This window comes from Peromyscus leucopus, chromosome 8a (assembly GCF_004664715.2).
Source record: "Peromyscus leucopus breed LL Stock chromosome 8a, UCI_PerLeu_2.1, whole genome shotgun sequence".
Classification (NCBI taxonomy): Eukaryota; Metazoa; Chordata; class Mammalia; order Rodentia; family Cricetidae; genus Peromyscus; species Peromyscus leucopus.
Window position 1 is genome coordinate 29,933,408 of NC_051085.1, and position 18,483 is coordinate 29,951,890.

Below are 18,483 nucleotides of genomic sequence, written 5' to 3' on the forward strand. Positions count from 1 at the left end.
GATGCTCTTAACATAAGCATTGACCCTGAGCTTCTGTGACCTGGGGTGGCTGTAACTGACCACCCTCGAACACTTGATGACGACGTCTCATTTCTGTTTAGGTTACACCACTTCCTAGCACAACTACTCAGATCATGCTTTTTGGACCCCAAGTTTTGTAGTTTTTTGTTTTGTTTCTTAACCTCAATGAGAATTCCTAACAAGGAACCGCTCTAGCCATATACCACAAATGACCCCATGAAGCTGGCCTTTCAAGCCAGTGCTTCAAACTTCTTGCCTCGTGGCTTTGTTCTCCTAGTTCTTACCCTGTGTGAGTTAGTACTGTTAGCTAAAGGAGGCAGGGTTACAGCGGCTTTAGTGGCTAAACGTTGTTAGAGTCCTAGGCTAAGCAGGAAACCACTGATGAGAGAAATAAAGTTAGACCCAAAGCTAGTGTCTCAGAAACGGACTGAAGTCAGAATGGCCTCCTGTGACATCGGGACATCAAGGTCCATACATGGTTGCGGCCTTAATTCTCAAATCATATTCCATATTACATCACTCAGCTTAAAGACACTTTTACGGTTATTCCTAAATTTATGAAATTTCTCAACAAATTTTAAGTCAGGTGTTATGGTGTATGTACTCCATTAATCCAACACTCGGGAAGCAGAGGCAGGAAGATCCAGGCTACCCAAAATGACACAGTGAGACCCTGTGTATGAACAAATAAAACAACAAAACAAATCAAATTTTAATATGAAAACAAATATGTATCTTTCCCTGGTGTTAATCAGCTTATTGGCTTTACCATAGTCCATGTGGAATCGTCATTGTGGGATCCTGTCATCTTTTTGAAAATTTCTTTTTCTTTTTTGGTTTTTTTGAGACAGGGTTTCTCTGTGTAGCTTTGCACCTTTCCTGGAACTCACTCTGTAGCCCAGGCTGGCCTCAAACTCACTGAGATCCGCCTGCCTCTGCCTCCCCGAGTGCTGGGATTAAAGGTGTGCGCCACCACCACCCGGCATCTTTTTGAAAATTTCAAAGTTGCTGTTAGGCGTGGTCATTGTTCCTTGCAGAATTTTATTTTATTATTATTTATTTATTTATTTATTTTTTTTGTGTGTGTGTGCCTCCTCTGTGGTTTGGAGCAATCACAGTCTGATAAATGTCTGTCTCTTGGAACCACGAATGTTCTTCCCTAGAAGAGAATATCTTCACAGTAATTTCTCCCCACCATTTGCCTTGACAAACTTTTCCAAACTGACCTTTGCTGATGGTTTTTTGGAACACAGTGGTCCTGGCAAATCTTCTCTGAACCAGCAGCAGTAAACCCTTCATCCCAGGTAGCAGCATCACCGCAATCACCAAGATGATGAGAAGGAGCCAGCAACTCGGAGCAGCAGCCGCTGCCTCCATGGTCCCACCACTGTTTGTGGCAAAAAAAAAAAAAAGCCCCGTCTGAAGCTTCTCCTTAGCAAGCCTCCTAGGCTGGCCTCGAACTCGGGATCCTACTGCCTCTGCCTCCTTCAGTAAATCCAACCAATGTGCCAGCACAACAGGCCGAGTGTAGCTCAGGCCTGAGCTGGGGCCCACAAAGCCACAGGCAAGAGGCTTTTTTGTGAATTTGTACCATGAACGTTGGGCGCCAGATGTAGATGAATCTTAACTAGTCTTATTAATAAAACAAACCTGGAGCCAGGTATTGGGGTGAATGCTGGAAGATCAGAGAAGCAGAACAAGCCACAGCCACCTCACCTTGCCAATTCCTCAGCTGATCCTGTTTCCTCGGACTGGATGCCTCTGAGTCATCATCCAAATGAATCTCAGCTGAACTGTGCTGCTCAAAAGCCTAAAAGCTTAACCAGGCTCTAGTTCCTGGTTTTCTTGACTTTTATACCCTTCTGCTTCCTGACATCATTTCCTGGGATTAAAGGCATGTGTCACCATGTCTGGCTGTTTCTAGTGTGACACTGAACTCACAGAGATCCGGATTGATCTCTGCCTCCCAAGTGATAGGATTAAAGGCATGTGTGTGGGCCACCATTTTCTGGCCTCTATGTCTATCTAGTGGCTGTTCTGTTCTCTGACCCCAGATAAGTTTATTAGGGTGCAATATATTGGGGAACACAATATCACCACACAAATACATGAAACAGCCTAGGAAAAACTTGGGTATGAAAGTTTCTTAAAGAGCTGGGTGGTGGTGGCACACACCTGTAATCCCAGCACTTAGGCAGGGGCAGGGGGTATCCCTGTGAGTTCTGGGTCAGCCTGGTCTACAAAGAGTTCTAGGACAGCCAGAGCTTTTACAGAGAAACCTTGTCTCCAAAAACAAAAAACGAATAAAAAGCTTCTTAAAGTGTTTATTTACACTGTCATGGTTTTATGTGACTGAAAAACCTCAAATTCTAAATAAAGGGTGGTGTTCTTAACTAGTTCTACTGATAAAACTAGACTGCTCTCTCTAACGTGCTGCCACACAGAGGTCTGTGCGGAGAATAAATCAGCACGATAAATGACCCAATCTGAGGCCATGATGTCTCCAGCTTTTATTTTGCCAGGCTGCATAGTCAGACTTCCCATAAAACCTCCCTTTAGTTCCTGGCTGCTTTCCTCAACTCTGTTGCCCAGCCCCAGCTGTTCACTAGAGCCAAGATCATAATGCGCTGTGCCATGGAGCAAAGCTGTGGCTTCATGCTGCCCTTACCAACCGAGCTCTCTCCATCCCTACACAGCTTTTAGGAAAAAATCCTTGTAAAAGAATGAGAATGGGGAAAATGCCTAAATCAATAGTGACGGGGGGGGGGGGGGGGGGGGGGGAGATAAAAGGAGGAAAGAGAAAGCCCAGCTTCTGGAAGCTTGTTTTGGAAGACAGAGCCAAATGTGTGGGGTGCCTCAAGCCGCTCACAACTGTCCTTCGCACTGCTGTCACCCAGCCTTTTGACCATTGCCACGTGTGTCATGCGCATCCTTGTCGGTATTAGAACAGTGGATACCAGAGGCTCCCAAGGTTCAGCAACCCCGTTCAGCACCACCCTGTGAGTACTGTCAATCTATCAATCATTCTGTTTCCTTCCCCACAATACTGATGCAAGCACAATACCAGTTAGAAAGATGAAGACCCTGGGCTGGTGGGGATGGGGAGCCACCAACTCCTGTAAAAAGGAGATTAAAATAATTCAAGATGAACAGATTATTAGGCTTCATTTCCATTTTATTATATTACAATGCACAGTCACAGGCTTCCTTGGGCCAGTCCCCTTTTAAGCGGATCCTTTTACTGACAGCCTTTAAGTACACTAAGGACAAAATACTGCCATCTTTCTGAAAAAGGGCAGGAGAAATCCATAGATGCAACCAAACTCCAGTCAGAGCTCTTCACTAGAGAACACACTAAGCTATTAGGTCATCAGGAACACAATAAGCTATTAAGTCATCAGGAACACAGTAAGCTATTAGGTCATCAGGAACACAGTAAGCTGTAAGAAATGACTTAGATGCTGCAAGAATTCTAGCACTTACCTAAAATAAGTTATTAGCCGGTTGAATTCTAGAACAATTTATAAAATGGCCCATGCTTGCTATCTTATTAGTGCTAGGTTACCACACTGGCATGAGTTCCTTTAGTGAAACACTAAACTAGAAACTAGGAAAGCCTACTTCTTCTACAGAAAAAAAGGCCTTACAAACTCCAAGGAATTACACTTCCTGGGTGGTAAACACACAAACTAAGAATCCCTTGAAGAGTTTACACAGTTATTACTAAAAACTTACTCTTTTAGACTCCACTGGATTCTAAGGTGTATTAGTAAAGAGACGCACAGTGGGAACTTTCTTTTCTCTTTTTCAAAGGCAGGTCTCATAGAGTCCATGCTGGCCTCCAACTTGCTGTGTAGCTGAGGAAGACTTGTGATCCTCCCACCTCCGCCACAATGTGTGTGAAGGTCAGAGAGCAATCTGCAGGGGTCAGTTTTCTCATGCTACCATGTGGGTCTTGGGGTTGAAACTCAGGTCCTCAGGCTTGGCAGCAAGGCCCCACACACACCAAAAAGCAAAAACCAATGGCAGTTAGTAGGGGAATGAGGTTTAAGTGTTCACACGGACAGTGGTTATGAATAATTTTCCCCAGATGTAGTTCTGTCCAGTTCCTGGCTGGGAAAGAGCAGCAACCCTTAATAGAAACTGAACCCTGACATAAGCTTATTGCCACCAAAGTCTGATAGGCTGGTTTGGCTTTTCGTAAGATCAAATCTATAGGAAAAATTTATTTCACAAGATCACACTAGCCTAGAACTTCTTGAAGTGTCTTCACTGCCCTTTATGTTATATACAGGCGTAATTTCTATTAAGGAAAAATAAAATGCTTCAGAAATTATATATACTAAATATCAGACATTTCTTATCTCTCCTATACAAATACATAAATTCAACTCTTTTTAAAGGCTCAGACTTCATTAAAATCATTATTTCCATCTCTACCCACTTAATGATGCTCTATTAAAATTGGCTGTTTATCCGGTATCCTAAAATTTCGTCTCCTAAAAGTGTAAAGCACAAGAACAACATTTGGGCACATTTTCTATACAAATTGGGTAGCAATTTATGATGCTTATTTATTAACTATCTCATCAACTAGTCTGAAAACTACTGGGGTGGAAATGCCTTTTTCTATTGCAAAACCTAGTGTAGAGATCTGCATGTAATAAGGTGCAGTGACCCTCTCAAGGATCCAGACTAGTGGGTACGTTTAAGAATTCATTTGCTTTCAAGCCTGAAAGAACATTTGACCTTTACACATACTTCAAATGACCATGCATCCTGGACACCAGAGTTCACTGCCAGGATTCCAAAGCAACAACCAGCAGCAATCCGAAGCTGGTTAAGATTTTCAAGTCTGTGGGGCCACAGACTGCTAGATTCCTGTGACTGAGACCTCAGCCAAGAAGACACTTGTGAGATGATGTCTGCACAACTTCTAAGTTAGTGATATAAGACTTGAAGAGTAGGGAAGGGTTTCTCACACACTAAGAATCATGTGCCTTTCACTTGGGAGGAAGGCTCTGCTGGCTGGGAATGCTAGTCCCACCCATCAGAAGCTGCAACCTTCCCTCAAGTTCTAGAATCTTCATAAAAACTAAAGTCTTCTTAGAAAATATAAAACCATATTTAAATAAGATCCTCAAAGTGCCTTTGCCTTCACAGACACACACTTTACAGTTATTAATGAGTCTATTTACAGATGAAACATAGGTTTTGGTATGTTTATTCTCAATCACATTCTTCCCCAATACTAAATTCAGCCACTCACTCACTGGGCATTTAATACAGAGCTACTATACAGCAAGCCCTGGGCTGGGAAGGCAGTGAGAAACAATGAATGCACAGTCTCTGTCCTGAAGAAATGCAGCCATGTACTGTGGACTAATGCTCTGCATATTTACCTCCTAGGATTCACAGCACGCAGCAGCAGAAGAGACAGTTTCCCTCATGGCTGTGGGCAGCATCTGGACCTGGCAGAGCTCTGTTCTTGTAGATTCAAACGCCACCAACGCTTCTTTTGCTTTTAAGTTTATTTGGCAAAGCAGCGCTGCGGAAACTGTGCAGACTAGCACAGTTCACACAGTGTTAGGCGCAGATACAGAATCAGCAGCAAACTAGAAACAGAAAAACGATATTGAGCTACAACCTCCTATCATTTTTAGAGAGGGGAAAATTACATCCGAGATGTCCAATCTGAACAGCTGAGTGTTTACAGGACACCACCTGCCGTCGTCTTAAGTTTCAGTATTTACAAACACCTAGTTTTAAGGTAACAGCAGCTGATTGTATCTACAACATGCTATCCTATGACACCACATCAAAAGCTTTAAAAAGAAAGCTCATCTCTATTTTCTTAGTAGCATCTAACAGACATTGGCTACCAAGAAACCTACACTTGTGAATGGTGGTGTTATCTGATGCACAAAAGAAATCTGATAAATTAATATTGGAACAGAATTAAGTGTTCAAGAAAAGCAAAGCCACTCCTCAAAACTAATTCACAAACTAAGCTCTCCACGTGGAGAACCCTTTCTTTTAATATTTTTAAAGTAAAATGTGGGCGTGTTAAAACAACACACAAAGTTATACTTTGCTGTCCTCTCTGCAACCTTGGCTCTGAGCCTCTCTGAATTAGGAAATCCTACAAAACCACACATTTTCATGCTGAAAATAAGAGTGTAACGAAGTCCAAAACAAGCTGTGATGCTGTTGGTTTTCAAATGCTTTAAGGACCGAGATGAGCAATCCACTGCAATGTTATAGACTGGTCAAGCTCATGTTGCTTTTACAGTTCATCCCTGGAAAGAAAAGAGAAAAATGCAATTAGGAGTTACATGCTGTGAATTGGCACTCAATTTAGACACAACACTGAAGTCAGTAAAATATGCAGATTCCAAGCAATACAATAGGAGAAACGAAAGCACATATAACTCTAAGCCAAGGCAAAACTGGACATCAGCCACCCCAAGCATCTTCCATGCTACTCCACAGCACAGCAGGAAACCACAAAGCCCAAAGCGATTTTAAACCTAAAGGGAAACCTTCTTCCTTTGAGGCAAAAAATTCAGAAAAATTATGACTTCTGCCGAGGATCATCTTGCTGATCTACTTATTTCTTCTAAGATGACAGTTTACACATTTAGAGTTCACATTCTTTTTTTAATAGTTCTATTCACAAAACTGGGTGAAGAGTCTGTTAGCCCTGGCAGTCCAGGTCAACTGCAGCCTGAACCCTCTGGGGAAAAGCTGTCTGTCTACAGGCATCTTCTACCTGTCAGCTGATTTCATTAAGGCAGCCTTATCAGCTCCAAAGAAACCATTCGCTCAGCCACGTGCAGCACTGGACCGGCAACTGCCAGTGAGAGGAGGGAGGAATAAAAATGCAGTCTAAAGGAAACGACCCATTTCAGTCTACCCCAATGAAATCAGCAAGTGTGGAAAAATGAAGAAGAGCATCAGATAGCCCGAGAGACTCATCTGAAGGTAACTTAAGTGACAAAAACACCACTAAACACTCAGTATGATCTTGCAATTAGTTCACAAGTGATTCAGAGGAAAGCACGACATACTCATGTGTAGGAAGTGTGAGCAGCAAGCAGGGAGACGGTAACTGGTGATGGGCAGAAGTGTTGTAGAATAGTATTTGAAGGTGTGTTACTTTTGTTTATGGTGCATTTGTTTAACTCTGTGAAGCTGTGTTACTGTGCCTGTCTAAAACACCTGATGGTCTAATAAAGAACTGAACAGCCAATAGCAAGGCAGGAGAGAGAGAGAGAGAAAGGCAGGCAGAGAGAAGATATAGGAGAAATCTTGGAGGAAAAAGAGAAGAGATGTAGGAGTGAAGATCTAGGAGCCAGAGAAGGAGAAAGACTCCAGGGACCAGCCACCCAGCTACACATCAAGTCACAGAATAAGAGTAAGATTTACAGAAGTGAGAGAATGGGAAAAACCCAGAGGCAAAAGGCAGACAGGATAATTTATGAAAAGCTAACTAAAAACCAAGCCAAGCTAAAGCCTGGCATTCATAATTAAGAATAAGACTCTGTGTGTGAATTTATTTGGGAGCTGGGTAGCGAGCTCCCCAAAAGAGTAGAAGAAAACCCAACAACATTTTGGCATTCCAATGTGGGCCATGTTTCCATGTAGAGCCTGAGAAAGCTGAACAACAATAAAAAAGGGATTCGGCTCCTTTAAGAGTTTTGGCCAGGCCGGGGCGGTGGTGGCGCACGCTTTTAATCCCAGCGCTCGAGAGGCAGAGGCAGGTGGATCTCTGTGAGTTTGAGGCCAGCCTGGTCTACAGAGTGAGATCCAGGACAGGCACCAAAACTACATAGAGAAACCCTGTCTCAAAAAAACAAGAAAACAAAGTTTTAAAGCTCCATGTTAGTAATACTGAATCATAGATATTGTAATTTAAGAATGAATGAGGATCAGAGAGATGGCTCAGTGATTAAGAGCATTTGCTATTCTTTTTTTTTTAAGGTTTATTTATTTATTATGTATACAATGTTCTGCCTGCATGTGTCCTTGCAGGCCAGAAGAGGGCACCAGATCTAATTGCAAGTGGTTGTGAGCCACCATGTGGTTGCTGGGAATTGAACTCAGGACCTTTGGAAGAAGAGACAGTGCTCTGAACCACTGAGCCATCTGTCCAGCCCACATTTGCAGAGGACCCAGGTTCAGTTCTCAGCACCCACACATGGCCACTCACAAGCATTTGTAACTCCAGTTCCAGAGGCTCTGATGACCTCTTCTGGCCTCTTGGCATTGGACACACATGTGTTGTACATACATACATGTAATCAAAACACTCAAACACAAAAGCAATAAAAAAAAAAAAAAAAGAACAAATGAAGATGTACTACCAGGAAATAACTCAAATCCACGCATGTTTAAACAGTTTAATAGACTTTCTAATGTTGTAAATACACAATAATTTGAACCAGGAAGATGCAGAGTTTTTGGTTTTGTTTCGGGGACAGGGATTCTAAAGTATGCATAATTGGAAGGAAGGGACTCTCTTTATGAAGAAGTGGGAAAAGGGTTCCTTGCTGAGGGCTGGGGCCATTGCTTTTAGTTACTTTCCAGAAGCTGTCAGGAAGACCCTGTTCCTGAAGGCACTGCATACTTGAGCTGTAGACCATGGGAACTCAAGCTGGTATTAATTGGAAGATCCATCCCTACTGGCTGGCTTTCACAGCACTGGAAAACGTTGTCTACAGAACTGGAAGGAAAGAAGGAATTGTCTGTCTTGACAGTAATGACCGCCTGGCATGCCCACGTTCCAACAGTGGCAGGAACGTCACAGGAGTGACCAAGCCTTTTCTGATTCAACTGAAGACCCCTGCTCAAGAGGGAACCCAGACTTGGTACCTTCATCAGGGCCAGGAACCTGCGGTCAGACACATCATAGGGTCTAGGGGAGAATCTACTACTGTTACTCTGCTAATACAACACAGCATTAAATAGATGCCTAATGATGTCTCCTTACACCCACAGGTTAGTGTACCTTTCAAACCTCATTCATCAAAGAAGCTCCTTTTGCAGTAGATGACAATTAACACAAGGACTCACAACTAATCAACATGTAGAGAATGAGTGACTGTGGAATACTCAGGCCTAAATGGGATATGACACCCCCACCCCAAAGCTCAGGGATCATTGCATAAATGGTTTGGAAAGACTGTAAAATAAGAGTCAGAGGCAGTGGATGACTACAAAGAAACTGTTCTCCAGATACAACAGGGCAGCTGAGTTACACATAAGAACTCACAGAGACTAATGACAGCATCCACAAAGCAATGCACCACCTCAAGCCAGACAAATCCCAGTATGGAGAAGAAAGGCGGGATATTGTTAAATAGGTATGGGAGGTGGAAAGTTTGTTTTGTTTTTGTTTTTAAGGGTTTGGCCCAATTAGTCTAACATATTCATGGATAGCCACAAACCCAATACTGTTTTTAAGCAAATTGAATTAGATTATAACTTTTGCAGTTAAATTCTCACTCAAGGGTCAGTGATATGGCTCACTAGTTAAAGACACTTAGTGTATACACGGCCTAAGAATCTGGACTCAGAGGTTAAGAGCACTGGCTGCTCTTTCAGAGGTCCTGAGTTCAATTCCCGGCAACCACATGGTGGCTTACAACCATCTGTAGTGAGATCTGGTACCCTCTTCTGGTGTGCAGACATCATACATGCAGGCAGAACACTGTAGATATAATAAATCAATAAATCTTAAAAAAAAAAAAAAAAAAAAAAGAATCTGAGCTCAATGCCTGGGTCCCACATAGTAGGAGAGAATTGACTTTTCCAAGTTGTTCTTAGAGCTCTACACCCATGCTGTGACACACACACACACACACACACACACACACACACACACACACACACACACACAGAAATTTTTAAAAATCATTAAAAGGTCCTCTTTACAGAAAGCAAAATTAAGAGTTCTGTTGTACTTACAATTGCCACTTATTTAAAAAAAAAAAAAAAAAACCCTCTTGAAATAAGAAGCTTGTCAACTAGAAAAGAGTCTAAGGCAAAGATACTGTCAGACCATCTTTATTTGGGCACCAGCTTCAAGCATCTAGCCACAGTGCTCCGACATGCTGTCCTTCCTTCTCTCCACCGGGAGGAGAAGAAATGTTAGCTTCAAAGGAAACATTCAGCTGATACTGCGATCCGATACTGCGGTGCTGAGCAGAAGCAGGCAGTTGCTTTCTAACGAGCCGTGCAATGCAGTGTGAGAACAGTGCTGTGCTGCAGGTCCTGTGAGACGTGGGAACTCACTGGACAGCCTCTGGAATCCCTCTCCTCCCCAGACTTAGCCAGAAGAACTCAAATGGTCTGGCCTACTCTACAGCATGCTGACATATTTACTTCTCACAGCAGTTCTAAAACCATGGCGCACATCTAGGATCTGACCCAAAGAAGTCAACCCAAAAGCCAAACCGTCCTCTCCGGGACTATGACATCTTTAAAACAGGGACAGACATCTTCCCCCTCTCCAAATTTTTCTTTCTCCCTGTCACAGTAGTATTAAGAGTGAACAAGGCAAGAAATGATGGCCTCGTTTCCAGATCAAAGCATTTATTTCTATACCTACTATATAGCAACTATAAACATGACTTATAAATATGCAGGAAAATAGTGTCTCCCCATCTTTTTTTTTTTTTTTTTTTTTTGAGACAGGGTTTCTCTGGCAGCCTTGGCTGTCCTGGAACCACTCTGAAGACCAGGTTAGCCTCAAACTCACAGAGATCGCCTGCCTCTGCCTCCTGAGTGCTGGGATTAAAGGCATGCGCCACCATGACTCAGCTTTTCACCCTCCCTTTTCTAAAGGTACGAGTCAAACCGAAAGAAAAACAGACCATGCAACACTTGTCACACATTTCATGTGATGAGTTTCTGATGCTTTAATGGAGTAGCATGAAGGAAGCCACCAAAGTCAGCCCTTGCAGTCTAATGTCTTAAAGTCCACACCCTTTCACCTTGAATGTGTGGAAGAAGAAAGAGCAGAAGAGAAAATCACTTCCACCTGGACCACTGCTTTTCTTTATCTGTTAAAGGCACATATATCACCCCCATCAGAGGCTTCATTTTGACACTGCCGTCTTGTAGTTTATCATACTGCTCCAACATTTGGTTTCCTCCTGCAGGACCGACTGGCAATATCAATCTTCCACCAGGCTTTAACTGGTCTATTAGCTAGAAGAAAAAAGAAAACCCCCACATACACACCAAATTACAGAAATGAAACAGCCACAGTCATTCAATAGTATTCTAAACAATGTTCCATGTCCACGGGCAGAAGCAGAAACACACTGTGTGTGGTCACTTCTTAGTGTCCTTAGGGGTTGCTTCCAGGATCCCTCCGACATAACAAAACCCACAGTGGCTCAAGTCCCTTACAAAAGTGGCACAGTACTTGCATATAAAACACTTTGCACACTCACCCACATCTGAGTCATCTCTAGGTTACTAGTATTACTAACAGAGGCCCTGTGCATCCCTCCATTGCATGGATTCAGCACAGTACTCAGTTCAGCAAACTTAAATGCTGCTCTTTCAATTTTATGGACCTCCCCCCATCCAAAAAAAAAAAAATATTTTTCAGTCCCTCTTGGTTGAACGTAGTAACCAACTCCCACTTACCCATTTATCTCTCAGCCTCCCCTACTAAGCTACAAGTTATCTGATGACAGACTATGCTGTACTTATCTCTGTCCTCAGAGCATCTGACCGAGACACCTGGTACAACTAAGAGCTCAATATGTTTGGGCAGAACTAACTTCAACAGAGAATCCTAAATGGCAGTGTAGTGTGTTCCAGATCGTTGTGGAAGGGCAGACAGAGAAGGGAAAAGTACAGAAAATTAACAAGGAACTGCTATCCTATTACCGTGGAATCTAGGGCATCACTGAGACAATGGTAAGGGAATCCAAATGCCGTGACTGCATTTAGGATTCCTGGCACCAGGAGAGTGGGAAGGTAGGGCTGGGCTCCTTTGCTATTATGATGAGGATAATCCGATGAACACAGAACCAGACTACCCTTTCCGGTCTGAAAATGGTTAAATCATATGCTACCCTTTGAATAATATAACCTTATGTTATTCAAAACCAGCAAGAAAGAAACCTGACTTTATGTTATTCAAAATCAGCAAGAAAGAAACCTGACTTTATGTTATTCAAAACCAGCAAGAAAGAAACCTGACTTTATGTTATTCAAAACCAGCAAGAAAGAAACCTGACTTTAGATAGGATAGTACTGCCCTAGAAAAGGCTGCTTTCAGTTAAAATTTGGTCACCAGATCTTATTTTTTTCCATTTTAATTTTTTTTTAGTTGCCCTTGACTTATTTTCCTGAGTTCTAACAGTTCTAATGAAAAATAGGAGACATCTTCCTCCACCCCCAGGCTTGCTCCCAAAGCCTGTCTTCTACATCTTCTTAGCATCACTTTTCTACTTCAAATCTAAATAAGGACTGAGCTTTTTTTTTTTTAAAGATTTATTTATTTATTATGTATACAGTGTTCTGCTTGCATGTGTCCCTGTAGGCCAGAAGAGGGCACCAGATCTCATTATAGGTGGTTGTGAGCCACCATGTGGTTGCTGGGAATTGAACTCGGGACCTCTGGAAGAAAAGTCAGTGCTCTTAATCTCTGAGCCATCTCTCCAGCCCGGACTGAGCTCTTAATATGCAGACTCCTCCTGTCCCCAAGCCAAACAATCATAATTTGTACAAACCCACATTAAACTAAGACTGTATGAAGACAGCCTGAGTTCTGAGCTGGAGGCTCCAATGATTCTTACACCCAGTTCAAGTTCCATCATCATATGCCTCCTTGACTACTTGCAAAATTCTCTCACATAGACATTTTCTTTTCTATCTAATAGACTATCAACATTTAGTATTAACAAGAATGTATGAAAATCTAAGTATATTCTGAACTTCATCTGAAACTTATCGCTACATTGATACATAAATATTTTAAGTTTTAGGACTAAAACACACAAATACAAAAAACTAAAATCCCAACTCACTGCCTGAGGCACAACCGGGGCTGCAGCTCCTACATGAATAGCGTCGTATGGGGCTTCTTCAGCGTATCCCATTCTTCCGTCACCCACTGGAAAAGAAGTTACACTTTGAAAACCTGTCCAACCAAGCTTTGTGAAGAATTCTCCCAGGAAGCTGACAATGGAGTGGGAGAAGAGACATGCATGACTTCACATACCCTTAAGACATAGAGGGCACTGGGGGAAGAATGGCTAGCCTAACCACACTAAAATTAAGAATTTCTATTCAGCACAAGGGCTGGGGTATAGCTCAGTGGTACAGCATCTGCCTAACCCGTGGGAAGGTTTGATCAAGAGGAGCACCAAAACAGTAAGTAACAATAAAATGAAAATGCATACCACCAAGGGGGGGAAATGTAGGAAAGTAACAAAAGACTAACCTCTAGAACACCTACATCAAAGATAAATACACACAACGGGATGTCTGAACAGTTACCTCACAAGAGGGAAATCCAAATGGGCAAATATGAAAACAAATTCACCCCAACCATGAGCAGGAGTTGCGATCATAAGCAATGCAATGCTGTGTGTTGGTTAAAATGGACAAAAAGAAGCTGTTTTTATACTCTGCATTTCAACGAAGGTGAAGGGTACAACTCTAGCTGTAAGCATTGCTCAGCTTGCATACTTCTACAAATGAAAACCCACTTAAAAAGAAACGCTCAGTTTTCTCCTACTCACCAACCAGCCGTACTCGCCCCGAGGTCAGAAGCATTGGGTCGTCCTTTTTCACATTATTTATTGAGTCATCTACTAGTTCTTTAATGTGATCAATTCCTATGACTTTCCCATTTTGTCCAACCTGGAAAACAAAAAGTAGTTCAAGAGCTTGCAGGGCTAAATTTGCTTTTCTGGAGTGCCTTTAAAATGTTTCCTTAATTAAAACCATATTGTGCAATGAGAAATAAAAATAAACAGTTTAAGTCATTAATCTAAACCCTCAGTTTTTCATAATTACTATATTCAGCTTTTTCAACTTTTTGAATAATTTTATTTAAGCAATTATAAAGTTACAATAAATTACAAAACTTTGTAATACTAAGAAAATTGTATTCTTTTTAGACTTCTAATTTCTGTGCATCCCTGGCTTTCCTGGAACTCACTCTGTACCAGGCTGGCCTCAAACTCAGAGATATGCTGAGATTAACTCAACCTAGATTTCTAATTTTTAAATCCAGAACTTATTCAGGTGTGGTAGATGGCAACCTTACACTTAAGCAGCAGAGGCAGGTGGATCAGTGAGTTCAAGGCCAACCTATTCTACACAGTGAGTTCCAGCCACAATTATATGGTGAGATCTGTCTCAAAAAACTTAATAGATTTTTGCCAGGTGGTGGTGGCACACATCTTTAATCCCAGCAATTGGAAAGCAAAGGCAAGCTGATTTCTGTGAATTCGAGGCCAGCCTGGTCTACATAGTGAGTTCCAAGACAATCAGGACTACACAGTGAAACCCTGTCTTGAAAAAACAAACAAACAAACAAACAAACACCAGTATTTTTTCCCCAGAACTTTGAGGTAGGATTTAACTAACAATATTTACTTTGTATGAACTCTAATAAAAGGATAATTTAGAAACTACTCCAATATTGACCCAGGCATGGTGGTACATGAGTTTAAGATTTAAGTTTTACAGATCTCTATGTGTCTGAGGCCAGTGAAGACGACACAGTTAGACTTTGTCTTCAAAAGATAAATTAAATTAAATTAAAAAAAATCAGATAGTATATAAAAAATTTTTAGAAGCCAGGCACTATGATAGTCACCTATCATCCCATAATTTGGGGGGCTGAGGCAGGAGATGACCAGTCTGACTACACAGTGAATTTGAAGCAATCCTGGGTTGTATTATGAGGTCTTATTAAAAAAAAAAAAAAAAATGGTGAGGTGGGATTTTTTATATCCAACTCTACCGCTATTAGTGAAAAATATGAAAATATATAAATACAGAAGCCAAGTGTGGTGGTATGTGCCTTTTATCCCAGCACTCAGGAGGCAGAGGCAAGTCAGTCTCTGAATTAGAAGCCAGCCCGGTCTACAGAGCAATTTCCAGGGTGGCCAGGGCTACACAGTGAGACCCTGTCTCAAAAAAAGGAAATGCATAAATACATAAAAAGGACTGAAGTATCATTACTGAGTACAAAATCGTTAACAGAATACAGGCCTGAACAAACTCCTGGGTCCTACCTGAACTTCACCACTCACAGTTGCCTGACATTAGGCATGCAAACCCTGCAATCAGATTCCTCAACTACAAAATAAGAAGAAATGGGGGCCTATACCACACAGAGGATGTGAGAAAAGAAAGAACACATGATAAGAGCACAGAACACTGAATACGCATAGGTAAATCATTTTTCAAAGATAACTCAGAAACCTTTTTTTTTTTTTCATTTCCTTGCTTATTTTGTGTGCAGGGGGCTTGTGCCATGGCACATGTGGAGAGGTCACAGGAGAACTTGTGGGAGACTGTTCTCCCCTACCACGGGACTGGCAGCAAGTGCCTTTACCCAGTGAGCCATCTTGTCAGGCCCCGATGATATTTTTAAAGTGAATATTCATTTAAAACCAGTAACCAGCAACTCTAGAGAACAACTTTCTAATTAAAGACTATTTCCAGCAGAATGTAGTTTGAGTCACTGGCTGCCATGTTGGGATCACAGAGAGGCTGTGTAATCATGAAGCTGACATGCAGAAAGAAGTCAAGACACTCAACAGCCAGAGAGAAACTAATCAGTCAGTGTAGGGAAGTTTCTCGTCCTGCCCGGGATCAGAGGCTTATATATTAATTACTAATTGTTTGGTCTATGGCTCAGGCTTCTTACTAGCTAGCTCTTACATCTTTTTTTTGTTCGTTTGGTTTGGTTTGGTTTTTCGAGATAGGGTTTCTCTGTGTAGCTTTGCGTCTTTCCTGAATCTCACTTTGTAGACCAGGCTGGCCTCCAACTCACAAAGATCCGCCTGCCTCTGCCTCCCGAGTGCTGAGATTAAAGGCGTGCGCCACCACCGCCCGGCCTAGCTCTTACATCTTAAATTAACCCATTTCTATTAATCGATGTATCGCCACGTGTTTTGTGGCTTTACCTGTGTTGCATTATGTTTTGCTTCCCTGGGCATCTCCTCCGATCCTGCCTTTCTCCTCCCTGTACCTCTGCTTGGATTTCCCACCTGCCTCTAAGCTGCCTTGCCATGGGCCAAAGTAGCTTATTATTTATTAACCAATGATAGCAACACATATTCACAGCGTACAGAAAGACTATCCCACAGCAAATCAGTAATAAAGCCTACCCTAGCCGGGCATGGTGGCCATGCCTTTAATCCCAGCACTAGGGAGGCAGAGGCAGTAGACAGCCTGGTCTACTTAGTGAGTTCCAGGACAGCCAGAACTATGCAAAGACCCTGTCCCTCAAAAAGTCAAAATAAATAAAATAAAGCTTGGCTTTCTAAATCCAGCTACATAACAAGTCAGGGAAGCCTGTATGCTTTTCCATTAGACAAGCTAAATAAATTCTCTTTGCGTTCTATGGTTTTGGGTTTAAATGTTCTGCCACTTGCAACTATAATCCTAAATGATACATATTAAAATTATCATCTTTTTGTTTGTTTGTTTTTTGAGACAGGTTTCTCTGTGTAGTCCTGGTTGTCCTGGAACTCACTCTGTAGTCCACGCTGGCCTGAACTCTGAGATCCGCCTGCCTCTGCTTCCTGGGTTCTGGGACTAAAGCTGTGTGCCACCACCACCTGGCTAAAATTACCATATTAACAGCACAAAAACAAACAAACTTAAAACTACCAGTAAGAAGAAACCATAGCTAAACCACATACTACATGTCTATCAGGCTCACAAGGGAGGTTAACATTCTTACCATCCGTGCAAAACAGGCGGTGAGGATTCCGCTTCCAGACCCGACATCCAGGGCTTTAGCACCTTCATGCAACTGGTCAAAGAGAAGTTCTAGTGCGTATGCATGCTGCCAAAAGAAAATGAACCAAACACTCATTTCTTCTTGAGTCCGTACAGCACTTCATATGAAGAGCTGGCGACTTTCTACCCAAGTTTCTGCTACCATCACCTACACAGACAACGGAACAGTCTAACACCACAGTGATGACCTAAGGTAGTTCTGGTGCATAGACCTCCTACATTATAGTTTTCCTGTAATTTTAGATAACTACTATATAAATTAAAGTCAAAGTCAAAAAATTGAAAAGGAGATTTTCAGTGAAAAGCCCTCAACCCCTTCCCAAGCATCCAGTTTTATTCCGTGAAGGCAATCAACATTGCCAGTTTATTGTAATTTTTCTGGAAAAATATTCACTGTGTATGAACAAGCAAATATTGTTTCGCTTATTTCATTTTAAAGGAAAATTCAATAAAGAGGTATAACAAACAGGTGTTCTTTTTTATACCTTAGACTACATTCATATATGAATGCATTATAACAAATATCAATATGGAAGAGATTTAAATTAGCTGCAATCTTCTGTAACAAAAAATGTAATAATGTTATCAAACATAGATGTCAGATAATAACACTCTTCCTAAAACTTGTATAAAGTGCTGGGTGTGGTGCTGCACGCTTTATTCCAGCACTCAGGAGGCAGAAGCCAACCTGGTCTACATAGGAAGTTCCAGGCCAGGCCGCCAGGGATACATAGGAAGACCCTGTTGCTGGAAGCCTACTTCCAGAAGGGTCCAATGACGTGGGACGGATGTGTGAAGTTGACGCAATGAAGAAACTGTGTCCACATGTTTCAAACAAGTGGCCCCGGATAGCCTGGGCCATTTTTATTTATACAATTTCAATGGTTTGCATGAAGTTTTACAATCAGATTTGTTCCTTTATGTTTCTAAAAATGGTTACGATGATTACCAGTTTTTCTTTGCTTCTTCCCCCTTCCATCCCTGACTTTTCTACCGGTAACCATTACCCATTTGGTCCACAGCTCTGTGTTGGAAGCATAAGCAGTGCTGTAAGGAACAGAGAAAGTTTTCTAACTAGGCACACCTACAGGTAGAGCAGTGTGCCCAGCTGGCAGCATTTGTGGTACAGCGTTATGTGGGGTGAGAGACAGTTCCGTCTCCAGTGGTTAATATTTACATCTGGTGAGGTCGGGGCTCTCACAATCAACTCATCAGCCGAAGCTGGATCAATTTGTTCTATACTCTGTGCCAGCCCATCTCCTCTGGGGATATACAAGGTTTTCCAAATAGCCTGTAAGCAACTTATCTTAGACACTTACTCTTAATGGTTGGCACTGTTTATCCCTTGTTCTTATGGTCTCCTCTCAACTACTTTTTTTTTTTTAAACCGGAGATGAGGACCGAACCCAGGGCCTCAAGCGCTCTACCACTGAGCTAAATGCCCACCCC

The 18,483-nt window shown here is 42.0% G+C and overlaps 1 protein-coding gene across 4 annotated transcripts in view; it reads right to left on the bottom strand.

The window, feature by feature from the left end:
- Positions 1–4,489: 4,489 nt before the first annotated feature.
- Positions 4,490–18,483, bottom strand: part of Pcmt1 (protein-L-isoaspartate (D-aspartate) O-methyltransferase) — a 32,206-nt gene continuing 18,212 nt past the window's right edge. Inside the window, exons 3-7 of one of the 4 annotated variants that reach the window (XM_037200485.1) lie at positions 16,976–17,080; positions 13,791–13,911; positions 13,074–13,159; positions 11,066–11,235; positions 4,490–6,320 (exon numbers count right to left, since the gene is read on the bottom strand). In XM_037200485.1, the coding sequence (XP_037056380.1) occupies positions 6,308–6,320; positions 11,066–11,235; positions 13,074–13,159; positions 13,791–13,911; positions 16,976–17,080 (495 nt within the window). In that variant the 3' untranslated portion in view covers positions 4,490–6,307. Of the gene's footprint in view, positions 6,321–11,018; positions 11,236–13,073; positions 13,160–13,790; positions 13,912–16,975; positions 17,081–18,483 lie in introns of all 4 variants that reach the window. The other 3 variants (XM_028860954.2, XM_028860962.2, XM_037200484.1) reach the window with 3 other exon arrangements.